Genomic DNA, 25,114 nt, shown 5'->3' with positions numbered 1-25,114 from the left:
TATCATAGACATAGAGGTCTAGTAGGGAAAAATGGTTTTGTGGGCTGGTCTCATGGCCCATTCTGCTGTATGCAGAATCTGGACATGGCACACTATGTCCCAGCCACTCTACTCTAGCTGTAGCTAAAAGGTGCCAAGGTACAGCTTGGTCCATTTCCTCAGAGGGTGTAAACCACAAGCATTGGCAGCTTCAACATTGTGTTGGGCCTGCAAGTGCACAGAAAGCAAGGACTGAGGTTTGGGATTCTTTGCCTAGATTTCAGAGGATGTTTGAAAATGCCTGGATGTCCAGGCAGAAGTTTGCTGCAGAGACAGAGACCTCATGGAGACCATCTACTAGGGAAGTGCAGAAGAAAAATGTGGGGTTGGATTCCCTACACAGAGTCTCCATTGGGGTACTGCCTAGTAGAGCTGTGAAAAGAGAACTACCATCTTCCAGACCCCAGAATGGTAGATTTTCTAACAGCTTGCACTGTATGCCTGGAAAAGCTACAGGCACTCAATGTCAGCCTATGGAACTGCCACAGGACTGTACCCTGTAGAGCCACAGAGGGAGAGCTGCCCACGGCCTTGGCAGCTCACCTCTTGCATCAGCATGCCCTGGATGTGGGATATGGAGTCAAAATAGATTATTTTGGAGCTTTAAGATTTAATGACTGCTCTGCTGGATTTCAGACTTGCGTGGGGCCTGTAGCCACTTTGATTTAGCCATTTCTACTACTTTGAATGGGAGTATTTACCAATGCCTGTACTCCCAATGTATCTTGGAAGTAACTAACTGGCTTTTGATTTTACAGGCTCATAAGCAGAAGTGACATGTCTTGTCTCAGATGACACTTTAGACTCAGACTTTGGATTAATACTGGAATGAGTTTAGACCTTGGGGAACTTTGGAAGTTATGACTATATTTTGAAATGTGGGAAGGATTTGAGATTTGGGAAGGGCCAGGGACAGAATGATATGGTTTGGCTTTGTGTCCCCACCCAAATCTCATCTTGAATTGTTATTCCCATGTGTCAGGGGAGGGACTTGGTGGGAGGTGTCTGGATCATGGGGGCAGATTTCTAGCATGCTATTCTCATGATACTGAGTTCTCATAAGATCTGATAGTTTCAAAGTCTGGCATTTCTGACTTTGCACTCTCTCACACACTCGCGCTAGGGCATGCACTCTCTCTCTTTCTTTCTACCCCCCTCCCTCCCTCCCCTGCTGTCTTATGAAGAAGGTGCTTGTGTCTCCTTCACCTTCTGCAATGATTGTACACCAGGCAGAAGTGTGAGGCAATTAAACCTCTTTTATTTATAAATTACCCAGTCTCTAGTAGTTCTTTATAGCAGTATGAAAACAAACTAACATTAAGATGTTAACAAATAAAAACATATATGCAACTAACAAAAATATCCAAAAAATATATGAAGCAAAAACTGACAGAATTAAAAGTAACATAAACAATTTGATAATAATATTTAGAGATTTCACCACCTCACACTAAATAAAGGCTAGAAAAATTAGGCAGATTATCTGCAGCATAGAGAAAACCTAAGCAACACTACAAACCATCTATGCCTACAGGTATCTAGAGTAGACTCCACCTAACCACAGGAGAATATACATTCATCTCAAATTCACAGGATAGATCAGAGGCTAAGCCATAAAATAAGCCTCACTAATTGTAGTCACCAAAAATAAGTTATTCAATGACAAAGGAATTAAAGAGGAAATACGGGTTGGATACAAAATTTCAGGTTAAAAAAAAATTTTTTCAGTACTTGTTCCATTTCCTTTGACCTCCATAGTTTCTGATGAAACGTCTATCATATTTCTGTTATTCTCCTATAGGTAAAATGCCATTTTTCTCTGGCTGCTTTTAAGATTTTTCAATTTTTGGTTGAGGGAAGTTTAACTATGCATATATTAAGGTCTCCAGAGAAACAAATCCATGTATGTACAACTATATAACTTACTCTAAGAAACTGGCTCATGTGATTATGGAGGCTAGCAAGTTCAAACTCTGCAGACAAGGCTGACAGGCTGGAGACCCAGAAAGGAACTAATGTTATAGCTTGAGTCCAAAGGCAGTCTATTGGCAGATCCTTTCCTGTTCAGGGAAGGTCAGTTTTTGTGCCGTTAAGGCCTTCAAATGATTGGATATTGCCCACCTATATTAGGAAGAGAAATCTGCTATATTCAAAGTTCACAGATGTAAATGTTAATCTTATAGGAATTTTTTAAAATCCTCACAAAAACATTAATAAAATTTGCCCAAATATCTAGACCACTGCCAGTCAAGAGAACACATAAATTAACCATTATAATGGGTACTGACATGGATTTTGTTTGTTTTTGTCTTTATCATATTTGCAGTTCATTTGGCTTCTGAAATATGCAATATTGTATCTTTTGCCAAATTTGAAAATTTTTGTGTTACTCTTTCTTTGAATGTTTTTAAGTTCTGCCCTCTTTCTCTGCTCCTTCCAGGACTTGGATGACATGAATTTCAGGTCTTTCATCATAATCCCACAAATTCCTAAACCCCTATTCATTTGTTTTCAGCCTGTTTTCTCTACACTGTTCAAACTGGGTGAATTCTACTTTTTTCAAATGTATTGATTCTTTCCTTACTTCCTCAATTCCACTATTGGGCCCACCTGAGTTTTCTATTTTGGTTATTATATTTCTATTTCTAAAATTGCCAGTTGGTTCTTCTTTACACAATCTACCACTTTGCTGACACTTGCTGATATTTTCTATTTTTACATTTGTTTCAAGAAAGTTCATAATCACTTACTAAAATATTTTTGTAATTAATGATTTAAAATCCTTGTCAGATACTTAAAATTCTTTCTTGTCAGATGATTCTAAAACAGGAATCAGCTCGGTTCAACATCTGTTGTCCTTTTTAGTTTTCATTCAAGACAAAATTTTCTTGGTTCTTGACATAAGTATTTTTAATTGAAATCTGGACATTTAAAATCATGTTTCAGGAGACGTTTTCTGGCAGGACACCACTCCAGCAGAGAAAAAGGTAAACCTCCAGGAAGGGTAGAAGTCTAGGTACTCAACTTAGCCTCCACTAGCACTCAGGGTACAGGGAACAAAGACCTCCTGTTATTTCTGGACATGGCTGGGAGTTCAGCTTCCCACTAGGCCTCTGCTGATACCAATCTGGCTGGGAAGAGTAAGGGTGCCACATTACTGTTCCCCACATAGCCTCCACTGAAACCACAGAAGAGTGACGTCATTACTACCAAGCAGTAATTAGATATCCCTTGATACCTCCCAACACAGAAAGGGAGGAACACCTCATCAACACCAAGTTAGCACAGAAGTCTAGCTTCCTAAGTGGCCTATCCTAACACTTGTGGGAAGGGGACTTATTGCCCAGTGTGAATAAAAGTCCTAGTTCCCTGCTCCACCTTTTTTAACACCACCCAGTGAGGAGACAGAAGAGTTCCTCATTTATAACCTGGTAAGAGTGAAAATCTTAAGTTTTCTCTCTAACCAGCCTTCATTGGCAGAGTTAGGAGTGAGGCTGCATTTTTTTTTTTCCTATGGTGTTTGGTGGAAGGAGAATGGCTATTATCTAATAGTTTTCTGTCTTATTAGGTGGAGGCTTTTGGTTAGAGAGAGTAGGCTTTTCTTGAGGTTTGTTTTTAGTGAGCATTGCTATTTCTTGGTTACTCACTTTCTCTAGTACTTTGGTGGAACAAAAAGGTAAAAAGAAAATCCAGGGAACCCATTACCATGTAGTTAATAGGGTCTCATGGTTTCTACCTGGTCTGCCTGTTTCTGTCTTACTTTCAGGGACTTATTTCAGGGACTATATTTTATATAAAATACCCAGGGTTATTCTTTAATCTCTACTAAGTAGGAAAAATATCAAAAGGTATGTCTTCATATTTCTGAAAGCAGAAGTTTATACAAAGATAAGGTATCTTTCTATGCATTACAGTTTAGGCTTTTTTCATTTCTGTTTTACTTTACTTGGTAGTTTCCACTTTCTTTTCTAAGACAATATTTTTTCAAACTTCTCAACAATATTTCAACTCAATTTGGACAGGAAAAAAGTGATTGATTACATTTAGTCCATGATAACTGGAAGGATGTAAGATCCCCAGGAGCCAGGACTGGTGGTGAGATAGTAGCAGATTTTTCTATTTCAGTTGCATATTTGAGTAAAACACCTACAGGGGAGGGAGAAGTAAAAGTGTGAAGCCCTGAAAATTGAAATGTCAAGGAATGCTATGATTTTAAGTTCCTGCCTTCCTGAATATCATATGTAGTTATGGAGTGTAGATGTGGAACATATATCCCAATGGAACAAGGATTTGAATATTTTGCTCACTGCTGTATTAACAATCCTTGGCATAAATAAGGTAATAAATATTTGTTGAAATAAATGAATAAATGCAAAGAGAGTGTTCACACTTTTGTTAGCAATAGCAACTAGAGATATTTTGGTTTCCTTTCTAAATACCTAATAATTAATAAATCATCTACCATATTTTCATATATTACAGTAAAATACAGCTTTAAAAATATTAATGAAAAATTACTTGTCTTATTGTGAATGTGCATAGATGTTTTTCTAAACAGATTGGTATATGATGTTTTAAATACTTTTTTAGTTCTAGCTCCACAATATTTTCTTTGCTGCAAACATATTTATTGGTATAAATTTCAATATAGGCAACTAAGGAGGTTAAAATCATAAGTAAAAACTATTCTAGAATTTATAAATGTAATTTTGAAGAAACTTGGTTAAGAGTGATTCATTTTATCTATTTGTCCAGTGTCATTATTTAGCACTCAGTTAAAGAGAAATGTAAAATTTTCCGATTTTATGGTTGCCTTGTAAAAATGGATTAGGAATTGAATCAAATTGCTTACAAAGTTATATTCAATTTTTTATTTCATAGCTCACAGTTGGTTTATAGTCAAAGGATATAAATACTTTTACATCAGTGAACATTTATTCCACATTGATTAATCATACGATTTGTTGAATTCCACATCTTGTACATTAATATTATAGTACTCAGAGGAGAAATATTATCAGAAATATTGGTTGTCGTGAAATTTTGCAAGCAAGGTGTTCTAAAATATATTGAGAATCAGCTTTCATAATAATACGGAAAAAATATAATTCAGATAGAAAAAAATCATAATGTAAGTGTTGATGGTTTGTGGTACATTACAGAAGAAGAAGTGGAATTATTTTTTTCCTCATTCTAGATTCAGGCATGTGAAGTTCATGTAATAATTATTTTATCATATGCTACTCTTTTTCTTAGATAGCAAGTAATTAGTGTTACTTTTCACTGTTGTACTGTTATTTTTATTACTTTTCTTCCCCCAAAATTTCTCATCCATGGTTATGGAACCTGCAAATATATTAGGCCAATTGTATTTCAATTCTTCCTACCCTCAGCGTTAGGGAGGAAAGAAGATGTGAAACTCAATACTACAATAATATAGAACTTTTCCTCAACTCAGTAACTGTAAAACTAGTTTATATTAATAGAAAAAAAAATTTAATTATAAAAGGGCCAAAAATCAATGCTATAAAAATCAGACTTTTTTTTTTCTTTTTGAGATGGAGTTTCACTCTTGCTGCCTAGGCTAGAGTATATTAGCACAATCTCGGGTAACTCTCACCTCTGCCTCCCAGGTTCAAGCGATTCTTCTGCCTCAGCCTCCCAAGTAGCTGAGATTACAGGTGTGCACCACCAAACCTCACTAATTTTTATATTTTTAATAGAGACGGAGTTTCACCATGTTGGCCAGGCTAGTCTGGAACCCCCAATCTCAGGTGATCTGCCCGCCTAGGCCTCCCAAAATGCTGGGATTACAGGCGTGAGTCACTGTGCCTGGCCAAAATCATACATTTTTTGATGACCTTTTTAATAATGAACATCAGCTACTATATTGGGTGGGCATGGTCACAAAAATAACCTTTCATGTCCCAAGACATATCTAATAGACTATTTTAATACTCTAGGTGAAAAAAAAATTAAACATTTTTTACTTAATCCTGGATTTACTTCTTTTCCTATTTTTATCCAAATGATTTCTTAAGGAAGCTTTTGACACTAAATTATCAACTAACTAAAATGACATCAACTTCTATCAAGTCTAGTGAGTAAGTTTAATCAACACAAAAACTACCATATTCTAACTGTAATAGGATGAAGTTTTTACATTTATTATTATAATGAACAATGAAAAACAAAATGTCTACACATGCATGGTTAAACAAATTATGGTATGTTCATACTATGAAAACTATAGAAGAGTAACAAAAACAGGATAAGCTTATATGTATTGACAGGAAAATACCTCCAAGTCAGTGAGTAAATACGGAAATTGTAAATTTAGTTAGATAACATTTTTTAAATCAAATCAAAACTATATAGCATGTTATGAGCATATAAATATATAAAAATAGATGGAGAAATCTCTTAGAAGAATGTACTGGTTTCTTCTGGGGAGAATTGTTTGAATTTTATTTCAACAAAAATGTATTCCTTCATAACTTGTAAAAGCAAAATGATCTAACATGAAATTTAAAGGGAAATAAAAATTTGATATTAAGTGCTCAATGTGCTTTACATAATTCAGTTTATGCAGGCATAGAATCAAATAATTTTTAAAATAATTTTAAAGTTTTACTGTACATCAGTGATATTGACATTTATTATAATTTTTGTTATCGCTTAAGTGTACCCAAATCTATTTAAGAAAAGCAAAAAGCTATATTTTTTTGATATATATCATACCTTAATTTTTTTCCTGTCACACAGCAGAGACAAAAAAAGATAATCTAGCAACTAATTCTATAGTATTTTGTACTTGAATTTCTTCATCTGCTGATATATCTCAAATATTCTCAAACTTTCTCAAATGTAGACCAATGTCTAACATTTCCTTTGTAATACACCAAGTACGCTTTCAATGAACATTTATTGCTCAATGGAAAGAAATTCTATGCCAAAATAAGACTACACATATAATTTGTTTGTGTTTGCATATACCTACACATGTAGGTATATGCAATTTTTTACTAAAGTTATCCAAGGTTTAATAAAAGAAACAACACTCTCAAACCTCTACCTTATATTCATCCACAATAATGCTGAGGGCTTCGTGACCAGCTTTCCTCATGTCTTCCAATTCTTGTTTATGTTTTTCCTGAAAGAAAAAAAAAAATAAAACCATGAGTTTTTCTTCTGTTTTGTTTTCAGAATAAAATCATAGCCTACTGTTGCTTCCATGAAAGACTGAGTGGTTTGTGGCACATCAATGCTACAGCTGGAAACAAAGAGAAAAGATATATATATATATATATATATATATATATATATCTAGCTACAGCTGGAAACAAAGAGAAAAGATTATATATATATCTAGCTACAGCTGGAAACAAAAAGATATATATATATATACACACACACACACACACACACACACACATGAGCTTTGCTTAAAGGAATGGGGAACACTGAGGCAATGAGGAATTAAAGGGAAACAACAGGAAAAGGAAAAACATTTTGAGAGGTAGGATAACACAATGCAAAGGTGCTTTTCCCTTGGGGCATTTGACCATTCTTGACCTGGATCAAGAGATGGGACACCCTGTGTTACTGCAACAAGCCTTGGTATCTACATTTCTAATACATCCCAAAGTTTGAGACCCACTGAAACAAGGTGATTAGTCCCCAATTCTACCTACTAGGACAGGAAAGGATGAACTCTCTTTGAAAATTCTTAATATCCTACAGTCTTTCCAGTTTTTCGAATATGATGTCCAGCTTCCAAAACAAAGTTTTCAGAGATAACAGACAAAACCAAAAAGGAACACAGACACTCTCACACATATACGCACACATAGAAAACAGATAAAATAGGTTCGTAGGTGGTTTAGATACTAGTTATTAAAGAGTTTTTAAAATGTATGTAAGAGTTCTTAACATATCCAAAAAATGGAAGAGAAATGGAGAAAAATGAATAGGACAGAGATTCTCACCAGAGAACTGGAATCCTTAAAACAGAAATTCTAGACCTGAGAAATATGTACTATTAATAACTCAATAGATGACATAAACAGATGAAAGAGAGCCGAAAACAGGATTAGGAAACCAAAAGACAGTGAAAAAAAAATGCAGACTACAGCAAAAAGAATATTTAATATGACTGAAAATATTTTCAAAAAATCCTTTAAAAAACATATAGGACAGAGTAAGCCAAAGAAAGGAAAAAGAAAAAAAAGATGAGAAAAAAAGTGTAACAAGTGGTAAGATGATAATGAAGAGAAAAAACCCACAAAACTTCCAACATCAGGCACAAATGCAGGACATTACATAATCTACAAATATTTTTAAAATGAGAAGATATTACAAAATATTATAGAATTTTACATGAAATTTTAAAACCACTAAAATAAAAAACACAATTTACCAAAACTAAAACTATTACAAAATTTGAATAGTTCTATATATGTTAAAGAAACTGAACATGTATTAACTTAAAAAAAAACACATATACAAAAAATTCTCCAGGCAACAAGGAATCTCTACACACAGACAGCTTAATAGGTGAATTTTAACAAACATTTAAGAAAAAATTAACAGATATCTCTGGAAGAGAATGTGAAAAGAAGGAATACTCCCCACCATATTTTATTTGGACAACATATCCCTTATAATAAAATCTGTAACGTTATTTAGAAGAAAAGAAAATTATGAGTTAAATTTTTTATAAATAAAAAAACTGTAATCCTAAATATTAGCAAATTAAATCTAGTGACATAAAGAATACATCTCAATCAAGTGGGATTTATTATACTAATGTCAGGTTGGTTGGAGTGATGAATCTCATAAATCCCCTACACAATCTTCCACATACTCCCTTTCTGACATCGGCTTGCTGGCTGTCACTGCCTAAGGTGACAGCAGAAGACACGTGCTGCAACTGGCACTGCCTCTGCCAGCTTGTGACCCACCATGAATGACTGCAAAGAATAACTACACTGTCACCTGAAGGAGCTTTAAGAGAAAATTAAGTTTCAACTATATTTAAGATAAAAAGAGAATGCTCATAGTTCTAGTCCATTTACTACTACCACTTGCTTTTTCATCAATTCCCCTCTTTTATTATACTTTATTGATGAAACAGGTGTCATTTCATTATCAACATCTAGTTATTTTTTTCTGGTAAGTCCTTTATCTTCTCATATTACACCTAAATCACAATTTACTCAACTACCTAATCATAAAGAATCAACAGCAATTGTCATAAATACAAATTTTTGTTAGTATGATTATCAATCCATGTTTCATGGCAACAATCTATTTTAATATAGTTTCCTATTTTTGTAGGAGCTACTTTAATTAAAACTAGATAATAATAACTAAATCCAATTATCTTTAAGAAAATTCATTTATTGTACTACACCATAAAAAGCAAACAAAAGAGGGTATCACTAAAAGTCATCACTTTGGAACTCCCATTCATGTCAAGTTATTTCACAAATCACGTTACTGTTTCATGTAAGGACCTAGGGTAAGGCAAAAGCACCAATCCATATGAAATATTAGCATAGTTTTACTCTCATTGCTCAAGATTTTAAAAAGTAAACAAAAAGATATTCTGCCATTTTATATTTATAACCTAGTGGATCATCCTAGGCAGTTCTTGGGATGCATATATCCTACCCTGCAGTCAGATACACTAGTGTTACCCAGAGAGTGCTTTACAAAACAGAAAAGCTAATATAAAATAGGCTACCATGGTCAAACAAACTGTGGAAATTAACAACATATATTTAAATATTGAAACCTCTGACAAACTTATATGTAATCTGTTTGCCTATATTAAAACCAGCATTTTTTAAACTTAACTGTTCAAATATTACCTTTTATTTCTCTCTTGATAATACCTATTACTAATTTAAAAATTGAATAAACTACCAAAAAAGTTCAGAAATATTAGAAATTAATTAACCTAAAGCAAAGCAAATTAACCTAGATGCCTTAAGTGAAACTAAAGAAGAATATATTATTTGGCCTAATTAGTTACAAATTGAAAATAAATGTACATCATCTCAATTATAGTGTAATCACTCAATATCTCTTGCTCTGAATAATCACATTAGTCATTAAAAAGTATTGGTGTGATATTAAAAGTGTAAGACTATTACACTTGCTATATTTGCTATTTGCTGCTGTGCTTCAAACGCTATTTCCACATGTTCACTTCCTCTAGATCCTGCTCAAAAATTATCTTACCAGAGATACTTTTCCTGACCACTCTTACATAAGATAGTACACCACTGATCACTATTCACTAATCATGCTTTATTTATCTCATTGCACTTATCACTACCAAATGTTTTCTATTTATTGTTCCTTGCCTGTGTGCCCTACTATATTGGAAAAGGTAGTGATAGTAATCTGTAACACTATGGAGCTTATTAAGGTAAGGAAAAAAGGACATCAGAAAAATTTCACAGACAACAAGCTCAATTTGAGAGGGTGAAATTTTACTTGACACTGAATATATGTACCTTAAATAGTGCCTTATACAGAATGTCAGCTTGGTCAACAAGCACTAAATAAAGAAGAAATAAAACGGTCAAGATTTGAAGGCCAAATATATTTGGGAAGTGTGAAAGGTGTTTCCTTCTTCATCAAAGAGAGACAGAATTAGAGACAGAACTATTTTACATCAAAATAAAAATGTTAATAACATTATTCACAATCTGATCTTCAAAAAAAGCTCCTTAACAGGTTCAAGTATATGTTTGTTGAATGACTAAGTGAGAATAAAATCAATGTTCTTTTTCTGATACAAGTTAAGCATATAAATTAAAAAAGAGTTTTGTGGTATCTTTGTCTAACTGTTAAATGAGGGAGTTAGAATAAATTATTTCTAAGATACACTTCCAACTTTCTTAATGCTATCCTATAATACGATACATGAGAAGTAGAAAAGTTCCTCTTTAAAATTTCCTTTCTTGTTAAAGAATAAATCGTCAGTGTGCTAATAACTCTTTGTTAAGCTCTATCCTATGTAGCTGTTAGACATGCCATGTTTACAGGGAGGTAGTGCATTCTATGTTCTTGTACTTTAACCAAGATATCTGTGCTGGACATGCTCACGGGTATGCCCCAGCTCTCCATTGCTTTTACCTGTTTAGAAAAGTTTTAAGTTGTTAGCCAATCGGGCTTTAGTTTAGATTGTGAGGTCTGACTCCAGCCAATGGAGATCTGACACAGCAGTAAGGATGACCCCAGATGCATAAGGAATAAACATATCTGTTTTCCTTTGTTCACTGTACTCTTATGGCAAAATGACTAGCAAGATTACCCTTCCTGCAGTCCAGGAAGTAAAAACTGAGCTTCTAAAAGATCCTTTGTCTCAGTGCTAATTTTTCTTTGCTGCATCGAGCATCTGTTTCCAACACAGTATGTTAGGAAAAGTTCAATCAACCCTCCTTTGCTTACTTCAAAGTTACTAATGGCAATCATACAACCACATTGGAACACAACAGTCTGTCTAGTTAAAAACATGGGAATAAACAAGTAGTCATACCAAAATTCATTTCAAGACTATACAGTCAAATATTTACAGCCTATCTTTAAAGGAGTCAAGCCAAATTTGACCATAGTGATAACTTTCTTTAAAAATGTCAAACCCCAAAACATCACTAGAAAGAGATGACAAAGGCAAATGCTCTCACCTTAAATAAGACTGCAGAATTTTTAAACAAAAAGATACTTCAAAGGTCAACAATTCCAATATGTCCATTTTACAAATGAAGATACTGAGACCCAAATAAGTCAAAAAATTTGTTCCCACAGGTCATTAAAATAATATGACTGTGTGCCAGGTATTGTTACATAAAGGCACAGCAAAGCCTAAATCAGATCTCCTGATAGCCACCCTAATGTTTATTTGAAAATATCCTGTCAAAAATCAAGCTATCTGAATGTATTCTCAATCCCTCAACAGGTATGTTTTCTGTATATAACTCAATAAAACACAGAATCACATATTATATTTTATACACTCTTATGAAGCAAAGACACATAACTAATCATAGTCTGTAAAATGTGAAACAGTCATTCATCAATTCACTACTGCTAACCAGAAATTTTGGTCTGACAAAACTGATGCAATGGTGCCTTTCAAAGGTTAACGGAAGCACATTCCAATTGATCCTCCACTACCCATAACTGCTCCAATCCCAACTGCTTCTTAGCTAAAATGATTAAATACACCTAAGTCTCATACTCTTAATATGCCTGGACATGATGAGTATTCAAGAAATTTAACAGATACACATGTAAAACAGGAACCATACAATCAACAAATAAAGGCTCTTTCCAAAAAAATGAAATATTCACAAAAATTTTGGTAAGTATCATTGGTATATTGATGACAACATGCAATTCAAGTATCTGAATCAAGGCTTTCTTTTAAAAAGCTCATATTCTATTTGTGTTGGCCATTGCCAAGCCAAGTAGAAACCCTACTAATCACTTCTAAGAAATTAATTCATGCACAGCAATAGGATCCTCTGTTACACGGATGATTAAAAGTCAGTATTGAATTGATGTGTTTGGAATGGATTATTACAGTAATTTTAAAAAGACAGAGAAAGAAATTCCAAAGATCAACTAGTTACATTATATTCTATCTATCAGAAAGCAGCTGTTTCTCACCTTCCAAATTATTTTGTCAACAGCCAGTCTATAATTAGCCTACCAGAACATAATTAGCAAGCATCATCTGATTGAGAAAGGTTTTCCAATATAGGTTTCATCACCACTTTCTTGGAAGCCACAAGATTACATCCTTTTCACAACAACTAATCAACTATATTGGAGAAGGCAGACACAAACACGTCCAGATATTCCAAAAGGAAATCTGTGGGGCAAGAAATCAAAATAAAAATGGTGGGATAACACATAACCAACACATGAAAAAATTCTGACAGATGGTACAAAATGCCCCCTACCAAAATCTGAATAATCCAACACACCTAAATGGCCTAACTATAAATGCCAAAATAGTGCTAAGAAGATAATATGTACATATGGGATAATCTTATCAAAAGAGAAGAAAAACAGCAAAACAACACCTCTTCATTTCTGATCAATCCCACCACTTGACAGCTGGAATAAACCCGGTTGTTTTTCCTAAAGAAGCCATAATCCTTGCCATGAAAGTAAGCTTCAATAGCATGATACAGCATTATGCAACAGAAGTCTTTCCCAGAGAATGCTTGTTTTCCTATCTCTCCATTCTGTCTCATTTCTCAATCCCTCAACACACGTGGTAACAAAAGCACATGACAGACCCTTCAAAATCATCCCCAGTCTCACAAACTAATTCCATAATTTAGACAAATATAAAATGGAAGAAAAAAAACACAAGCATAAGAATCAGTCTAAAAGTATAAATATTACAAATGGAAATAAAGCATTTTTGCCATAGCAATCTATCCCCAATACTAAAATGAATGCCCTTAATAAGACTGTAGGAGAACCAAAATCTCAAAAGATTAATTTTAATTACTGTACCTATCCCATTGGTGGCTGACTTAACACATGGCATGAAATTCATGGCATGCAGAATCCAAAGCCATGAGCTTTGCTGAATCCTCTCAATCAAAAACAAGATTAAAGAAGCCAACTTCTCCTGGAATTCTCCTAGCAGATACAATGAGGAAGGTATGCAAAGAACCTCACAATCTACTCATACAAGCACAGAAGTAACCAATTTTCCTGTATGTTAATTTACAAATCTCAAACATGACAATTTCACACCCATGTCTAAGGCAAAGTATTAAGAAATTGGTGGTGAGCAAAAAAGGAATGAACAAACAGGTCACACTAAATTCATCTCCATGAAGATGAAAACAACCACTCAAGTGAAATTCATAAGAGAAAATGATATAACAGTGTCATGATTGTTGCTATTATCATTTATCCATTAGCACAACATGTCCTCTACCAACCATATTCTGTTAAAGAATGAAGGCGAAATCCTGCACAGCCTGAGAAACTTAGCCTTTTGCAAAACCCCAGCTGAGATCCTGGTTAATTTGTTGATTGGATTGGCTCTGTTCCGAATTCTACTTTAATGTTGCCTTATTAAGTGCTCCAATGGGAAAGAAACTCCACTCTGCATCAGACACAGATTATTATTTATCATCAGCTTTGTTAAGATCTTCAAAGGGAAAGAGCCTTGAAAGGCAGAAGCTCAAAACTAACTCACGCCAAGCACAGGAGAAAAAAAAATAGAGAAAGAAGGAAGGAAACGATGTAGAAAAATGTCAAGGAAAGGAAAGACAGGGAGGGAAGGAGAAAGAGGGAGAAAGGAGGAAGAAAAAAGGAGAGGCAGGAGGGAGGAGGGAAGAGGAGACAAAGTTTTCGATCCTAAGGACAGCTGTGTCTACTTGTATGAGACAATTACAACCAATCCTCCCTACTTTGTGGTTACAGCAAGAAACCATTTCTAGTCACTGAATGTCAAAGAAAAGGCCTATAACCTACATATGCAATAAACCTACAAACCTCCCAATCAATAAGAATCTAAAACACCCTAGAATTCTTATTTTATGACTTCTCCCATTTTAAATCTGGTCTCCAAAGTTTTATTATATTTTAACCCCAGATGCAGAAAGGAACTTTCTACTACCACAGCTTCTCAATACATTTTAATCTTTGATCAAATTTAAAAAAAAAAAAAGGAAAATGGCTGAATACTAAAAATTACTTTTTAATGTTCTTGTCATTTATCTACATAATGAGTTTTTCTGGCCATAGTATTATTTGCCTTCACATATTTAAATACACAAAAAGTGGTATTTGTAGTGGGTTGAATTGTGACCTCCCTAAAAGGTTCGTCCAAGTCCTTAAAACTAGTACCTGTGAATGTAACCTTATTTGGAAATAATATCTTTGCAGACACAACTACTTAAGAAACATAAGATGAGATCATCCTGGACTTAGGATGGGTCCAAAATCCAATTATTTGTATTCTTATAAAAGAAAGGAGAGGAAGATTTGAGACAGAGAGGTAGAATAGAAAGGCATGTGAAGAAAGAGAGAGGATGGAGTCATGCTGCCATATGCTGAAGAATATCAGGCACTAATAGAAGCTGGGAGAGGTAAAGTAGTATTCCCCCTAGATCATTTGGAGGCAGTATGACCCTGCCAAAATGTTGATGTTTAAAACTCTGACCTCCATAACATAAATTTCTGCTTTTTTAAACCAGTAAGTGCATGTAATTCATTTTACTATACTTCACTGTACTGTGCTTCAAAGATACTACATTTTTTACAAATTGAAGGCTTTTAAGTTCAGGGGCACATGTGAAGGTTGGTTACATAGAAAACTTGGGTCGGGGGTTTGTTGTACGGATGATTTCACCACACAGGTGTTAACCCTAGTACCTATTAGTTGTTTTTCCTGATCCTCTCCCTCCTCAGGATCCTCTCCCTCCTCTCACCCTTCACCCTCTAATTGGCCCCAGTATGTGTTGTTTCCCTCCATGAATCAGCACCATTTTTCCACAGCTGTGTGCTCACTCTGTCTCTGTGTCAAATCTTGGTAATTATAACAGTATTTCAAAATTTTTCATTATTAGTTCATCTGTTACAGTGATATGTGATCAGTTATCTTTGATGTTACTATTGTTTTCGGGTGCCACAAATCATGCCCATATCAGATGGCAAACTTAATAATGTTGCATGTGTTCTGAATGAACAACCAGCCATTCCCCCACCTACCCCACTCTTAGAGTCTCTCTATTCCCTGAGACACAGTATTATTAAAATCAAGCCAATCAATAACCCTAAAAAAACTAAATGTTCAAGTGACAGTCATATGGCTCTCACTTTAAATCAAAAGCGAGAAATGATTAACCTTAGTGAGAAAGGCATATGAAAAGCTTAGGGCAGCCAAAATCTAGGCCTCTCGTGCCAACAGCTACATTGTGAACGAATGCAAAGGACAAGATTTGAAAAAAAGTAAAAGTGCTACTCCAGTTAACACACAAATGATAAGAAAGTGAAACAGCATTATTGCTGATTTTAGTGTTCTGGAGAGAAGACTGAGCCAGCCACAACATTCCCCACTAAGCCAAAGCCTAATTCAGAACAAAGTCATAACTCTCCAATTCTGTGAAGGCTAGGAGTGATTAGGAGCTGCAGAAGACAAATCTGAAGTTATCAGAGACTGGTTCACGATGTTGAAGGAAAAAAAAAAAAGTCATCTCCATAAGATAAAAATAACAGGTAAAGCAGCAAGTACTGATGTAGAACTGCAGCAAATTATCCAGAAGATCTAGCTAAGATAATGGATGAAAGTGGCAACACTAAACAACAGATCTGTAATACAGACAAAACATCCTTTTCTTGGAAGATGCTATGCAGGACTTTCACAGCCAGAGAGAAGAAGTCAATGACTGACTTCAACGTTTCAATGGACACACTGACACTCTTGTTAGGGGCTAATGCAGTTGGTGACTTTAAGTGGAAGCCAATGCTCATTTAACATCCACAAAATTCAGGGCCCTTAAGCATTCTGCTGCTCTGCCTGTGCTCTATCAATGGAATAACAAAGCCTGGATGACAGCGTATCTGTTTACAGTAGGGTTTACTGAATATTTTAAGACCATTGTTGAAGACTACCAAAAAAAAAAAAAAAGATTCCTTTCCACCACAGATGTGGCAGAAATACCAAGAAAACTAGAATTGTAAGTAGAGCCTGAAGATGTGACTGAACTGCTGCAATCACAAAACACCTGAACAGATAAGGAGTTACTTCTTACAAAGAAAGTAGTTTCTTGAGATGGAATCTAGTTCTCATAGAGACACTGTGAAAATTGTTAAAATGGCTGCTAGGGATGTAGAATATTATTACATAAACTTAATTGATAAAGCAGTGGCAGAGTTTGAGAGAACTGACTCCAATTTTGGAAGAAGCTTTACTGTACGTAAAATGCTACCACACAGCACCGCACATTAAAGAGGACTCTTTCATGAAAGCACGAGTCAACTGATGTAGCAAAACTTCATTGTAGTTTCATTTTAAGAAACTGCCATAGCTACACCAACCTTCAGCGACCACCACCCTTATCAATAGCTGCTATCAACACTGAGGCAAAACCCTTCAGTAACAAAAGGATTATGACAATCACTGAAAGCTCAGATGATTGTTACCATGTTTTAGCAATAAGCATTTTAATTAAGGTAGGTACATTTTTTAGACATGAATGGTATTACACACACAATAATCTACAGTATAGTATAAATGTAACTTTATTATACTCTGAGAAACCAAAACATTGATCTGACTCACTTACTACAATATTTGCTTTATTGCAGTGGTCTGGAACCAAACTTTTCAATATCTTCAAGGCATGACTCTATAGGGTTATCCAGAAAGGATCTGTGGATAACTTATTTGTCTAATAGCATGAATTCCCTTAATTCAGCAGATTCACAAGGTTTTTGAAAATGTTATACTAAGAGATATACAGCAAGTCTAGGATAAAGGAGATATACAGCAAGCCTAGGATGAAGCCTAGGATGAAAGAGAAAGAAATGAAATAAAGAATGACTGTCAGACTGCTGAGATTCTACAGGGAGGAAGTAGGCTAATTAGACCAGGAAGCTATAAATATGTGCTAATCTTAAAAAACAAAATAAAACAAAACAAAACAGGAGAAATGGGCCTGAGGTTAGAACTATGATTGCAAAGCCCAGGGCTATGGGCCCAGAGCCACAGCTTGAGCCATGGGTGCAGAGGCAGAGGCCAGCAGTCACAGGCATAGACGGCAGCAGAACTGCAAGTACGAAACGTAACCAAGCCAGGGTGCTGGGCACAGAGGGCAACTGACCTGGAGCACAGGCCAGACAATAACCAAACTAAAGCCATAAGTCCAGAAACCCACCAAACTGTAGCCGTGGGCTCAGATGGCAAAGTATCAAGCCATAGAGGATTAGTCTTAGGCCTTGAAACCTAATGAATTTTCCTTCCCGTGTTTTAAATTTGTTTGGAACTGCTGATTCCCTTTATTTCTTCCAATTTTATCTTTCTGATGGGATCTGATGCCCGTATTGCCATTGTATTCTGAAAACAGATAACTTGTTTTCTAGTTCACAGAACTACCAATAAAAGAACTTTGATCACATTCAGTCTCAGTCTCACCCACATCTGGTTTAGATGATTCAGATAATGACATTGAGACTTTTGAGTTAATATTATTTAGATGAGATTATGAATGTAAAGCTGATATATTGAGTTGAGATTTCTGGGAACATCAGGACTCAGTCAATGTATTTTGCAGAGTGAAGGAAAGAAACTTTGTGGGGCCAGGAGGAACACCATAACAGATTGAATGGTGCCCCTAAAAAGTTTTGTCCAACACCTAATCCTTCATACCTATGAATGTAATCTTATTTGGAAATAGGATCTTTGCATTATAATTAAGCATTCATTAGGTAAATATTTATGGATGTGCCCTAAATTAAATGACTGATTACAAGAGAAAAGAGAGGGAGATTTGAGACACAGGGAAGAAGGCCATGATAGAAGCAGAAATTGGAGTCAGACTGCCAGAAGCCAGGAAATGTCACCTGCCATGAGAAACTGGAGGAGACCAGCAAAGATTTTCCCATAGAAACTTCAGAGAGAGTATGGCTCTGCCGACACATTAATTTCAAACTTCCAATCCCCAGAACTCTGGGAGAATAGATTTCTTCTATTTCAATCCACCAAGTTTGTGGTAATTTGTTACAGCAGCCCTAGAAATCAAATACTGAACTTTTCCACTGTCCTTTGAATGAGCTTCTTCCTTCGCACACCAAAAACCTCAAGTACCTCAACTTTTACTTTGCCCAGTGTATGCCCAGGACATTAATACAATAAGATATTTCTTAATACAATAAGATATTTGCCCAGTGTATGCCCAGTACCTTAATACAATAAGATATTTCTCCTGATTATGACATAGCCTTTTTCAAATTACTTCTTACCTAAGTGTTAAAGTTACAATTATTTGTCTAAATTAACTCTCCTAAACAGAATAACAAGTATTTAACACAGATCTCAATAATAATTAATAGCAATAATACCAGACCTTTTAAAGAAATGGCAGATTATACACAGGTATCTACTATTGCTGCCACCTAAAATGCAACTAAAACATCTAAAAGAGTGTAGGTTTTCTGTTTTGTTGTTTGCTTTTAATAGTATAAAGGCAAGAGTCAAAGTTGAGAAAACAGAAGAATACAAGCAGATGCATGTGTGCTAACTGTAATAGAAAAATGAAAAAAACTGAATCTTAAAAAAGCAGTGTGAAAGTGAGACATTATTCAATAATACTGCAGAAATTATTCAATAATACTGCAGAAATTATTCAATAATATTGCAGAAAACCCAAAATACGCAGGAATTGGCAACAGCAAAGTACTCTGGAAGTGTAGGTAAAAGGAATGCTAAGAACAGGATAGTTGCCTGAAAGTGTATGTAAGACGAAGTCCTCCCCAGATCACTTCCAGCACTCTGCAGACCTGGGAGCTTGACTCTATACAATTGTAATAGAATAATGAGGGTCTATTCTCTGATGCAGGCAATACAGAAGGTCTCTAAACTGGAAACACTAGGCACAGATGAAGGCAGGAGTACCACAGAAAACAAGAAAAGTAGTAAAAGTTTCCACAGCAAATATAAAGGCCCTGAAATCTTTCCTGTTTAGCCTGGATTATCCTCACCAGACAGGAGACTAAGTGGACCTTCTCTAAGGAATGTTATCAAACCTAGCAAGAAAGTCAGGACCAGTTAAATAATTTTTGAGACTCAATATAAAATAAAAATGTGGAACCCTTACTCAAAAACTAAGAAATTAAAGATGTCAACAGGAGATTAAACCAAGCATGGGGCCCCTATAAACACAGGGCCCTGTGCAAATGCAGAGGTTTCACACTCATAAAACTAGCCCTGCTTAAAGATGCCGACAGTGGGAGAGGGCTGACCATAAACAGCCTTGTCATATAACCCTACAGTCAAGCCTGCTCTACAGAATGCCTCATTAGTCAGCATAGAGCTTCCAAACAACTTTTTGTACCCTATTACTAAATAAGAGATACCTGTGGATAAAAAATCATTTAGAGAAAGCCTCTAAACAAAAGACAAGTATCAGAAGACAGTAACAGAAAATGAAAAAGCACAAATAGAAGAAACATTATGTAGGAACAAAAAATCGTAACATTAACATCCTCAGAAAATTGATGACCAAGTGAAAGAGAGGCCTTCAGGGGTGAAGGTGGGGACAGCAATACCCCTGAGTAGATGAGGGAATATAGGAACTCATGAATAAGTACAGGGTGTTGTCTTTAGATGGTCTTTAGATGGACTGAGGAAGAGGTACTTGGTACACTTATCCCACTGCCTGCAATCCAGACCAGCACAGCGGCAATTCTAATGTCCCTTCCAAAGGTGAAAAAGATAGGGTACTAATGGGACAGAAGAAGAAATAATAGCTAAGAGTAAAGAAATGTATAAACAAGCTATTAACTGAAGGAAATTCAATATTACATTAACAACTCTAAAAAGTGTTGAGAGCAAGAGATGACACTGTCTCTTAGCTCAATTGTTCCAGATACCTGAAAAGGTAAGTGAAGCTGTGCATTTGTCAGGACCACTTCTGTTTTGCAATCTGAAAAGATTGATAGGAAATATGCAAACCTGAGTGGCCTCACCCTGAGAGACACTCATACGATATGACAGACTGAACAAATTATTAATGATTATGTATATTCTTCTGATTTCAGGAATCCATGGTCAAAAACCTGGGGAGGGGGGCTCTGGTATTATGATATATATATACACTGATTTTTCACTGCCAGTTTCTGGCTCATAACTCCTAAAATCCTTGGAATCTCCAAAGTGCTGCTTTTTATGTGTCTTTTGTCTGATAGGTTCAGGGTAGGGCTGGTCACCAGAAAGACCAAGACAGGATTAGAGGGTTAGGATGTTCAGTCCCCTCCCCTAACCAGGATAGGGGTTGAAGGTCAAGTTAATCACCAAAGGCCAACAGTTTAATCAATCATGCCTACCTCATAAAGCCACTATAAATACTCAAGAGGACAGGGTTTGGACAGCTTCCAGATAACTGGACATATGAAGGTTCCTGGAGGGTGGCAATCCCAGGGAGCACATGGAAGCTCCATGCCCCAGCCCCATACCTTGCCCTACGTATCTCTTCATCTAGCTATTTTATTTGTATCCTCTAAAATATTCTTAATAAACCAGTAAAGTAAAAAATTAAAAAGTAAAAAAATGAATTCAATAAATTTCCCTTAACTAAATACTACACACTGAAATACAGACCCAGAAACTCCATCTCCAGCACTATTGTATACTTAAAGTGTCTCCAGTAAAAATACAACTAAATCATAACATAGCTTAATGCTTAGAGTAGTACTTGGCTTACAAGAAGGGAAATTTCCAAGAGTCCAAAACCAAAAACCGAACTGAAACCTGATTTTTATGGGGAAAACACTTCTTTAAAGTCAAGGCTGTCTCATGAACAAAAGTTTTTATATGCTTTTCAATCAGAAAATCAAGCACTGGGGTGGCAACAAATTAAAATAACTAGTTACAGACAACTACACTGAAGACCCTAGAACATACAACCAGCATAGTGCCAGGGCACCTGATATTCACAGCTCTCAACAGAACCAACCACAAATTCACCTGTGAAACACAGAAGTCTCAATTAAGTCCCAAGAATTCAGTGAATTAAGATTAAATGTATATGAGCTTACAATAAAAATTAGCCAAAAAAAATTGCATGGAAAAAATCACAATGAATAAAAATGCATAAAAGACAATACTTATTTAAAGATAAAAAGTTTTTTTGAGAAAAAAATTAATATATGTGATACAATTCAGGGATAATATATGTGATATAATTCAGGGATCAATGGCATTGACATAATCATTATATTGTAAAGACTGAATACTGATCTAGTCAAATTTATGATACAACTATATCAGAGGAGTAAAGGAACTGTTAGGTTTGGATCAGAGGTAGAAATACACAAGATCTGAAAAACCAAGAAGTAGAAATATTGTACAGTATGTTATTTAAAAACATAGTCATAAATATTAATTTTAAAAGTTGAATGTAATTGCTGTTGGGCACCAGAAAAATGGCAGGAATGAGAAAGGATCTGTGAATAATGTTTTTCATAACAAATACTTTAGAAATGACTCTTTAAACCATGTTTATTTACCATTTGGTAAGAGTTTTTTTTTTTTTAATTGAGACATTACCTGTGCTTAGAGCATACAGTGCAGTAAATGTAGACAGTAAGTGAATAATTAGCTATAAAAGCCTCAGTTTACATATTTAATAACAGTATCTAAATACACAAGGTAACTGTAGTGAAAGGTCAGCAATCACTTAAATGTTCAATATGAGGAACTTGTTAAATATATGATAGTACACTCATTAAATAGATTATTAAGAAGCAGCTCTTACTATCTCATGTTCTTAAGTAAAAGCATGATATTAAAAAATGAATAATTTATACATACATACAAACACACATACATATATACACAGTACATTTGTATGCATATATCTAAAATATATTTGGAAGGATATATAAGAAATTGCTAACATTGGCTGACACAAGAAAGGAAAAGTGGGCAGATCTCATGGGAAGGAGATCTTGTACTGTATAACCTTTTGTACTTTTTAAAATTCTGAACTGCGTGAATATGTTGCCATTTCCAAAATACAGTAAGTGTCTATCTTAGAAACCTAACCCAATGAAATAAATGTCTAATGATGAGATTGCTGACACCAAAGCTGAGGAATAAGGATTGACATATTTAGAGGAAACAATAATCCCAGCTTCCCCTCAACATGGTGTAGGCAGACGCCTTCTCTGTCTACTGGCAACTGGCTGACATTAAGCAATGAATATAAACAACCAAACTTTAATAAATATTTATTGAGGGAAAAATATTAGAGGGCTCATGGGTCTAAAAGAAAACCTTCATTCAAAGGCTAATAGCTAAACTTGAATTTCCTCATCTGTAAAACAGATAATAATAACCTCACAGGGTTACTGTGAAAATGCATTCAGGGTAGATAGCATAGTGCCTTGCATGTAGTAACCAGTCAGGAAGCATTAGTTTTCCTCATTGTCTTCCTTTTACTTCTGATGAAAACTGGGAGTATAATAACTCAAGAGATTTTATCATAAGTTTCTGTCTGAGTAAAGACTATTTACACTAATAAGTTTAATGGTGAATACGAATAAGCATATTACACATATGAAATAAATGTTTTTCAAATGAGAGAAGAAAATATTCACAGAAATGGAAAGAGAGCTCATGCTACAGGGAAATTTCTTCTACTCTATATTTTACCACAAAGATGATGTTTTCTCTAATACATATTCATTAGAGTTCAATAATGATGTAAAGAAAACACAAAGAAAAACAGGCAAATGTATCTGTTGGCAAAAAAAAAAAAAAAAAAATCACTAAATTTCACTTTCCTTATAAAATTAGCCAAGTAATGATTAGCATGTGGTTCTATTAACTCCAAGTAAGATAATTTAAGATTTGCTAGTGACTACATTTGATTCTTATACAAATGTCACCTGTTTAGTATAACTTTGACTTCGTATTACAAGTATGCTCCAAAAATTTCACACTACATTTTTCCTTTTGTTAAGATATCTATTAGTTCCAAAGTATAAAATAATTATTTTAGATAAGAATTTAAAATATCAGGAAAAAAGTTGTGACTTATAAAATATGAATCACATCTTTCAGATGCTGAAGTATTTCTCTCTCTCTCCTATCCTGGCAAAAGTGTCTGGCAAGCCAGCAAAAACATTGCCTCACTCTTAGAAAAGTGATGTCAATTTTCCTAAAATTAATGTTAGAATAATGCATACTGTCTGTCAAAAAACAGGCATCAGCCTAGATAGGACTACAAAATTACCAACATACCAAAAGGTCAGATGATACATAATTCTAGACAAATTGTTTTATAAAATAAGAAGCAAATATTCCATAAGAATTTGCTGTATAAAATTTTTTATCAAATCAGTCTCATAAATTTAGTCACATAATTATAGAACCAGAAAAGACCATAAAGATGAAAAAGGCACATACCTCTCCCCTCTGTATTTTATAAATAATGAAAGTACAGGTAAGGAAATTGAACTGTTTGAGAAACCTCTTCCCTAAGTTCATTTTTCTATGTAATAGGAACTCAGTAACTCTCTTAACCTCTTACCCCACCGACTCATTTTTTCCCTCTCTCTCTCCTTCTCTAAACATAAGAGGCAAGGTGACCTGAATCCTTATGTTGGTAAGGAAAAGTTGAGACTGTATGGCTCAGCATCATTCCTCTCAAACTCTCTCCCTCAAGCTCTTCCTTCTACTCCCCCGTGCCCACCTCCATACACAGATGTGAGTATGATATACGGCTATGAGAATGGATATGTGTACATGTGCATATGAACATATATGTATACATTACATTATACTATTTATTATATATGGGAAGATAGGGATATTAAGGGGGTTGTACATATATTTGAATATATGTGTATATACAATGTATGTCTATGTGTGTGTATATCTCCTTCTCTCAATCTGTTTCTCTCAGTCTCAATATTATTTCTCTCATTACTTCTTTTTCTCAGTATCTCTCAATCTCTCTCTCCACCCGCCATTCCCCAAACACATCCCTGACTACACAAAACATTCTCTGTCTACTCTTTAATGCCTTAAGTTTGATAGGCCAGGCTCCTAAGAGGAATATCTAAGGTTATCTGGCTATGTCAAACAAAAAAGCATGATATGCAGTATTAGTGATCCTGTCTGCCTACAAACTTGAGCGGATTTTACACTTTATTCACACTTAAACCTCCAATATCTCAACTCTATTTACTCCATTCTTATAAAATGGAAGCTAACAGAAATGCCTTTCCACATGTGCCTATTACATCCACTAGTCTGTATGTATCTGAACCTACATATGTAGTCTTCCCTACTGTTACT

At 35.0% G+C, this 25,114-nt stretch overlaps 1 protein-coding gene across 11 annotated transcripts in view; it reads right to left on the bottom strand.

Annotated features, from left to right (window-relative positions):
- CCDC91 (coiled-coil domain containing 91) overlaps window positions 1-25,114 on the bottom strand; it is a 388,228-nt gene that overhangs the window by 205,678 nt on the left and 157,436 nt on the right. For all 11 annotated transcript variants that reach the window (XM_012474260.2, XM_021674873.2, XM_064377392.1 and 8 more), the window contains one exon: window positions 7,115-7,192. In XM_012474260.2, the coding sequence (XP_012329683.2) occupies window positions 7,115-7,192 (78 nt within the window). The remainder of the gene's footprint in view (window positions 1-7,114; window positions 7,193-25,114) is intronic.

This window comes from Aotus nancymaae, unplaced genomic scaffold (genome assembly GCF_030222135.1).
Source record: "Aotus nancymaae isolate 86718 unplaced genomic scaffold, 86718_ANA_hifiasm-v0.15.2.pri h1tg000016l, whole genome shotgun sequence".
Lineage (NCBI taxonomy): Eukaryota > Metazoa > Chordata > Mammalia > Primates > Aotidae > Aotus > Aotus nancymaae.
Note: the sequence above shows the minus strand (reverse complement) of the source record. Positions and strands in the feature narration are given on the sequence as shown.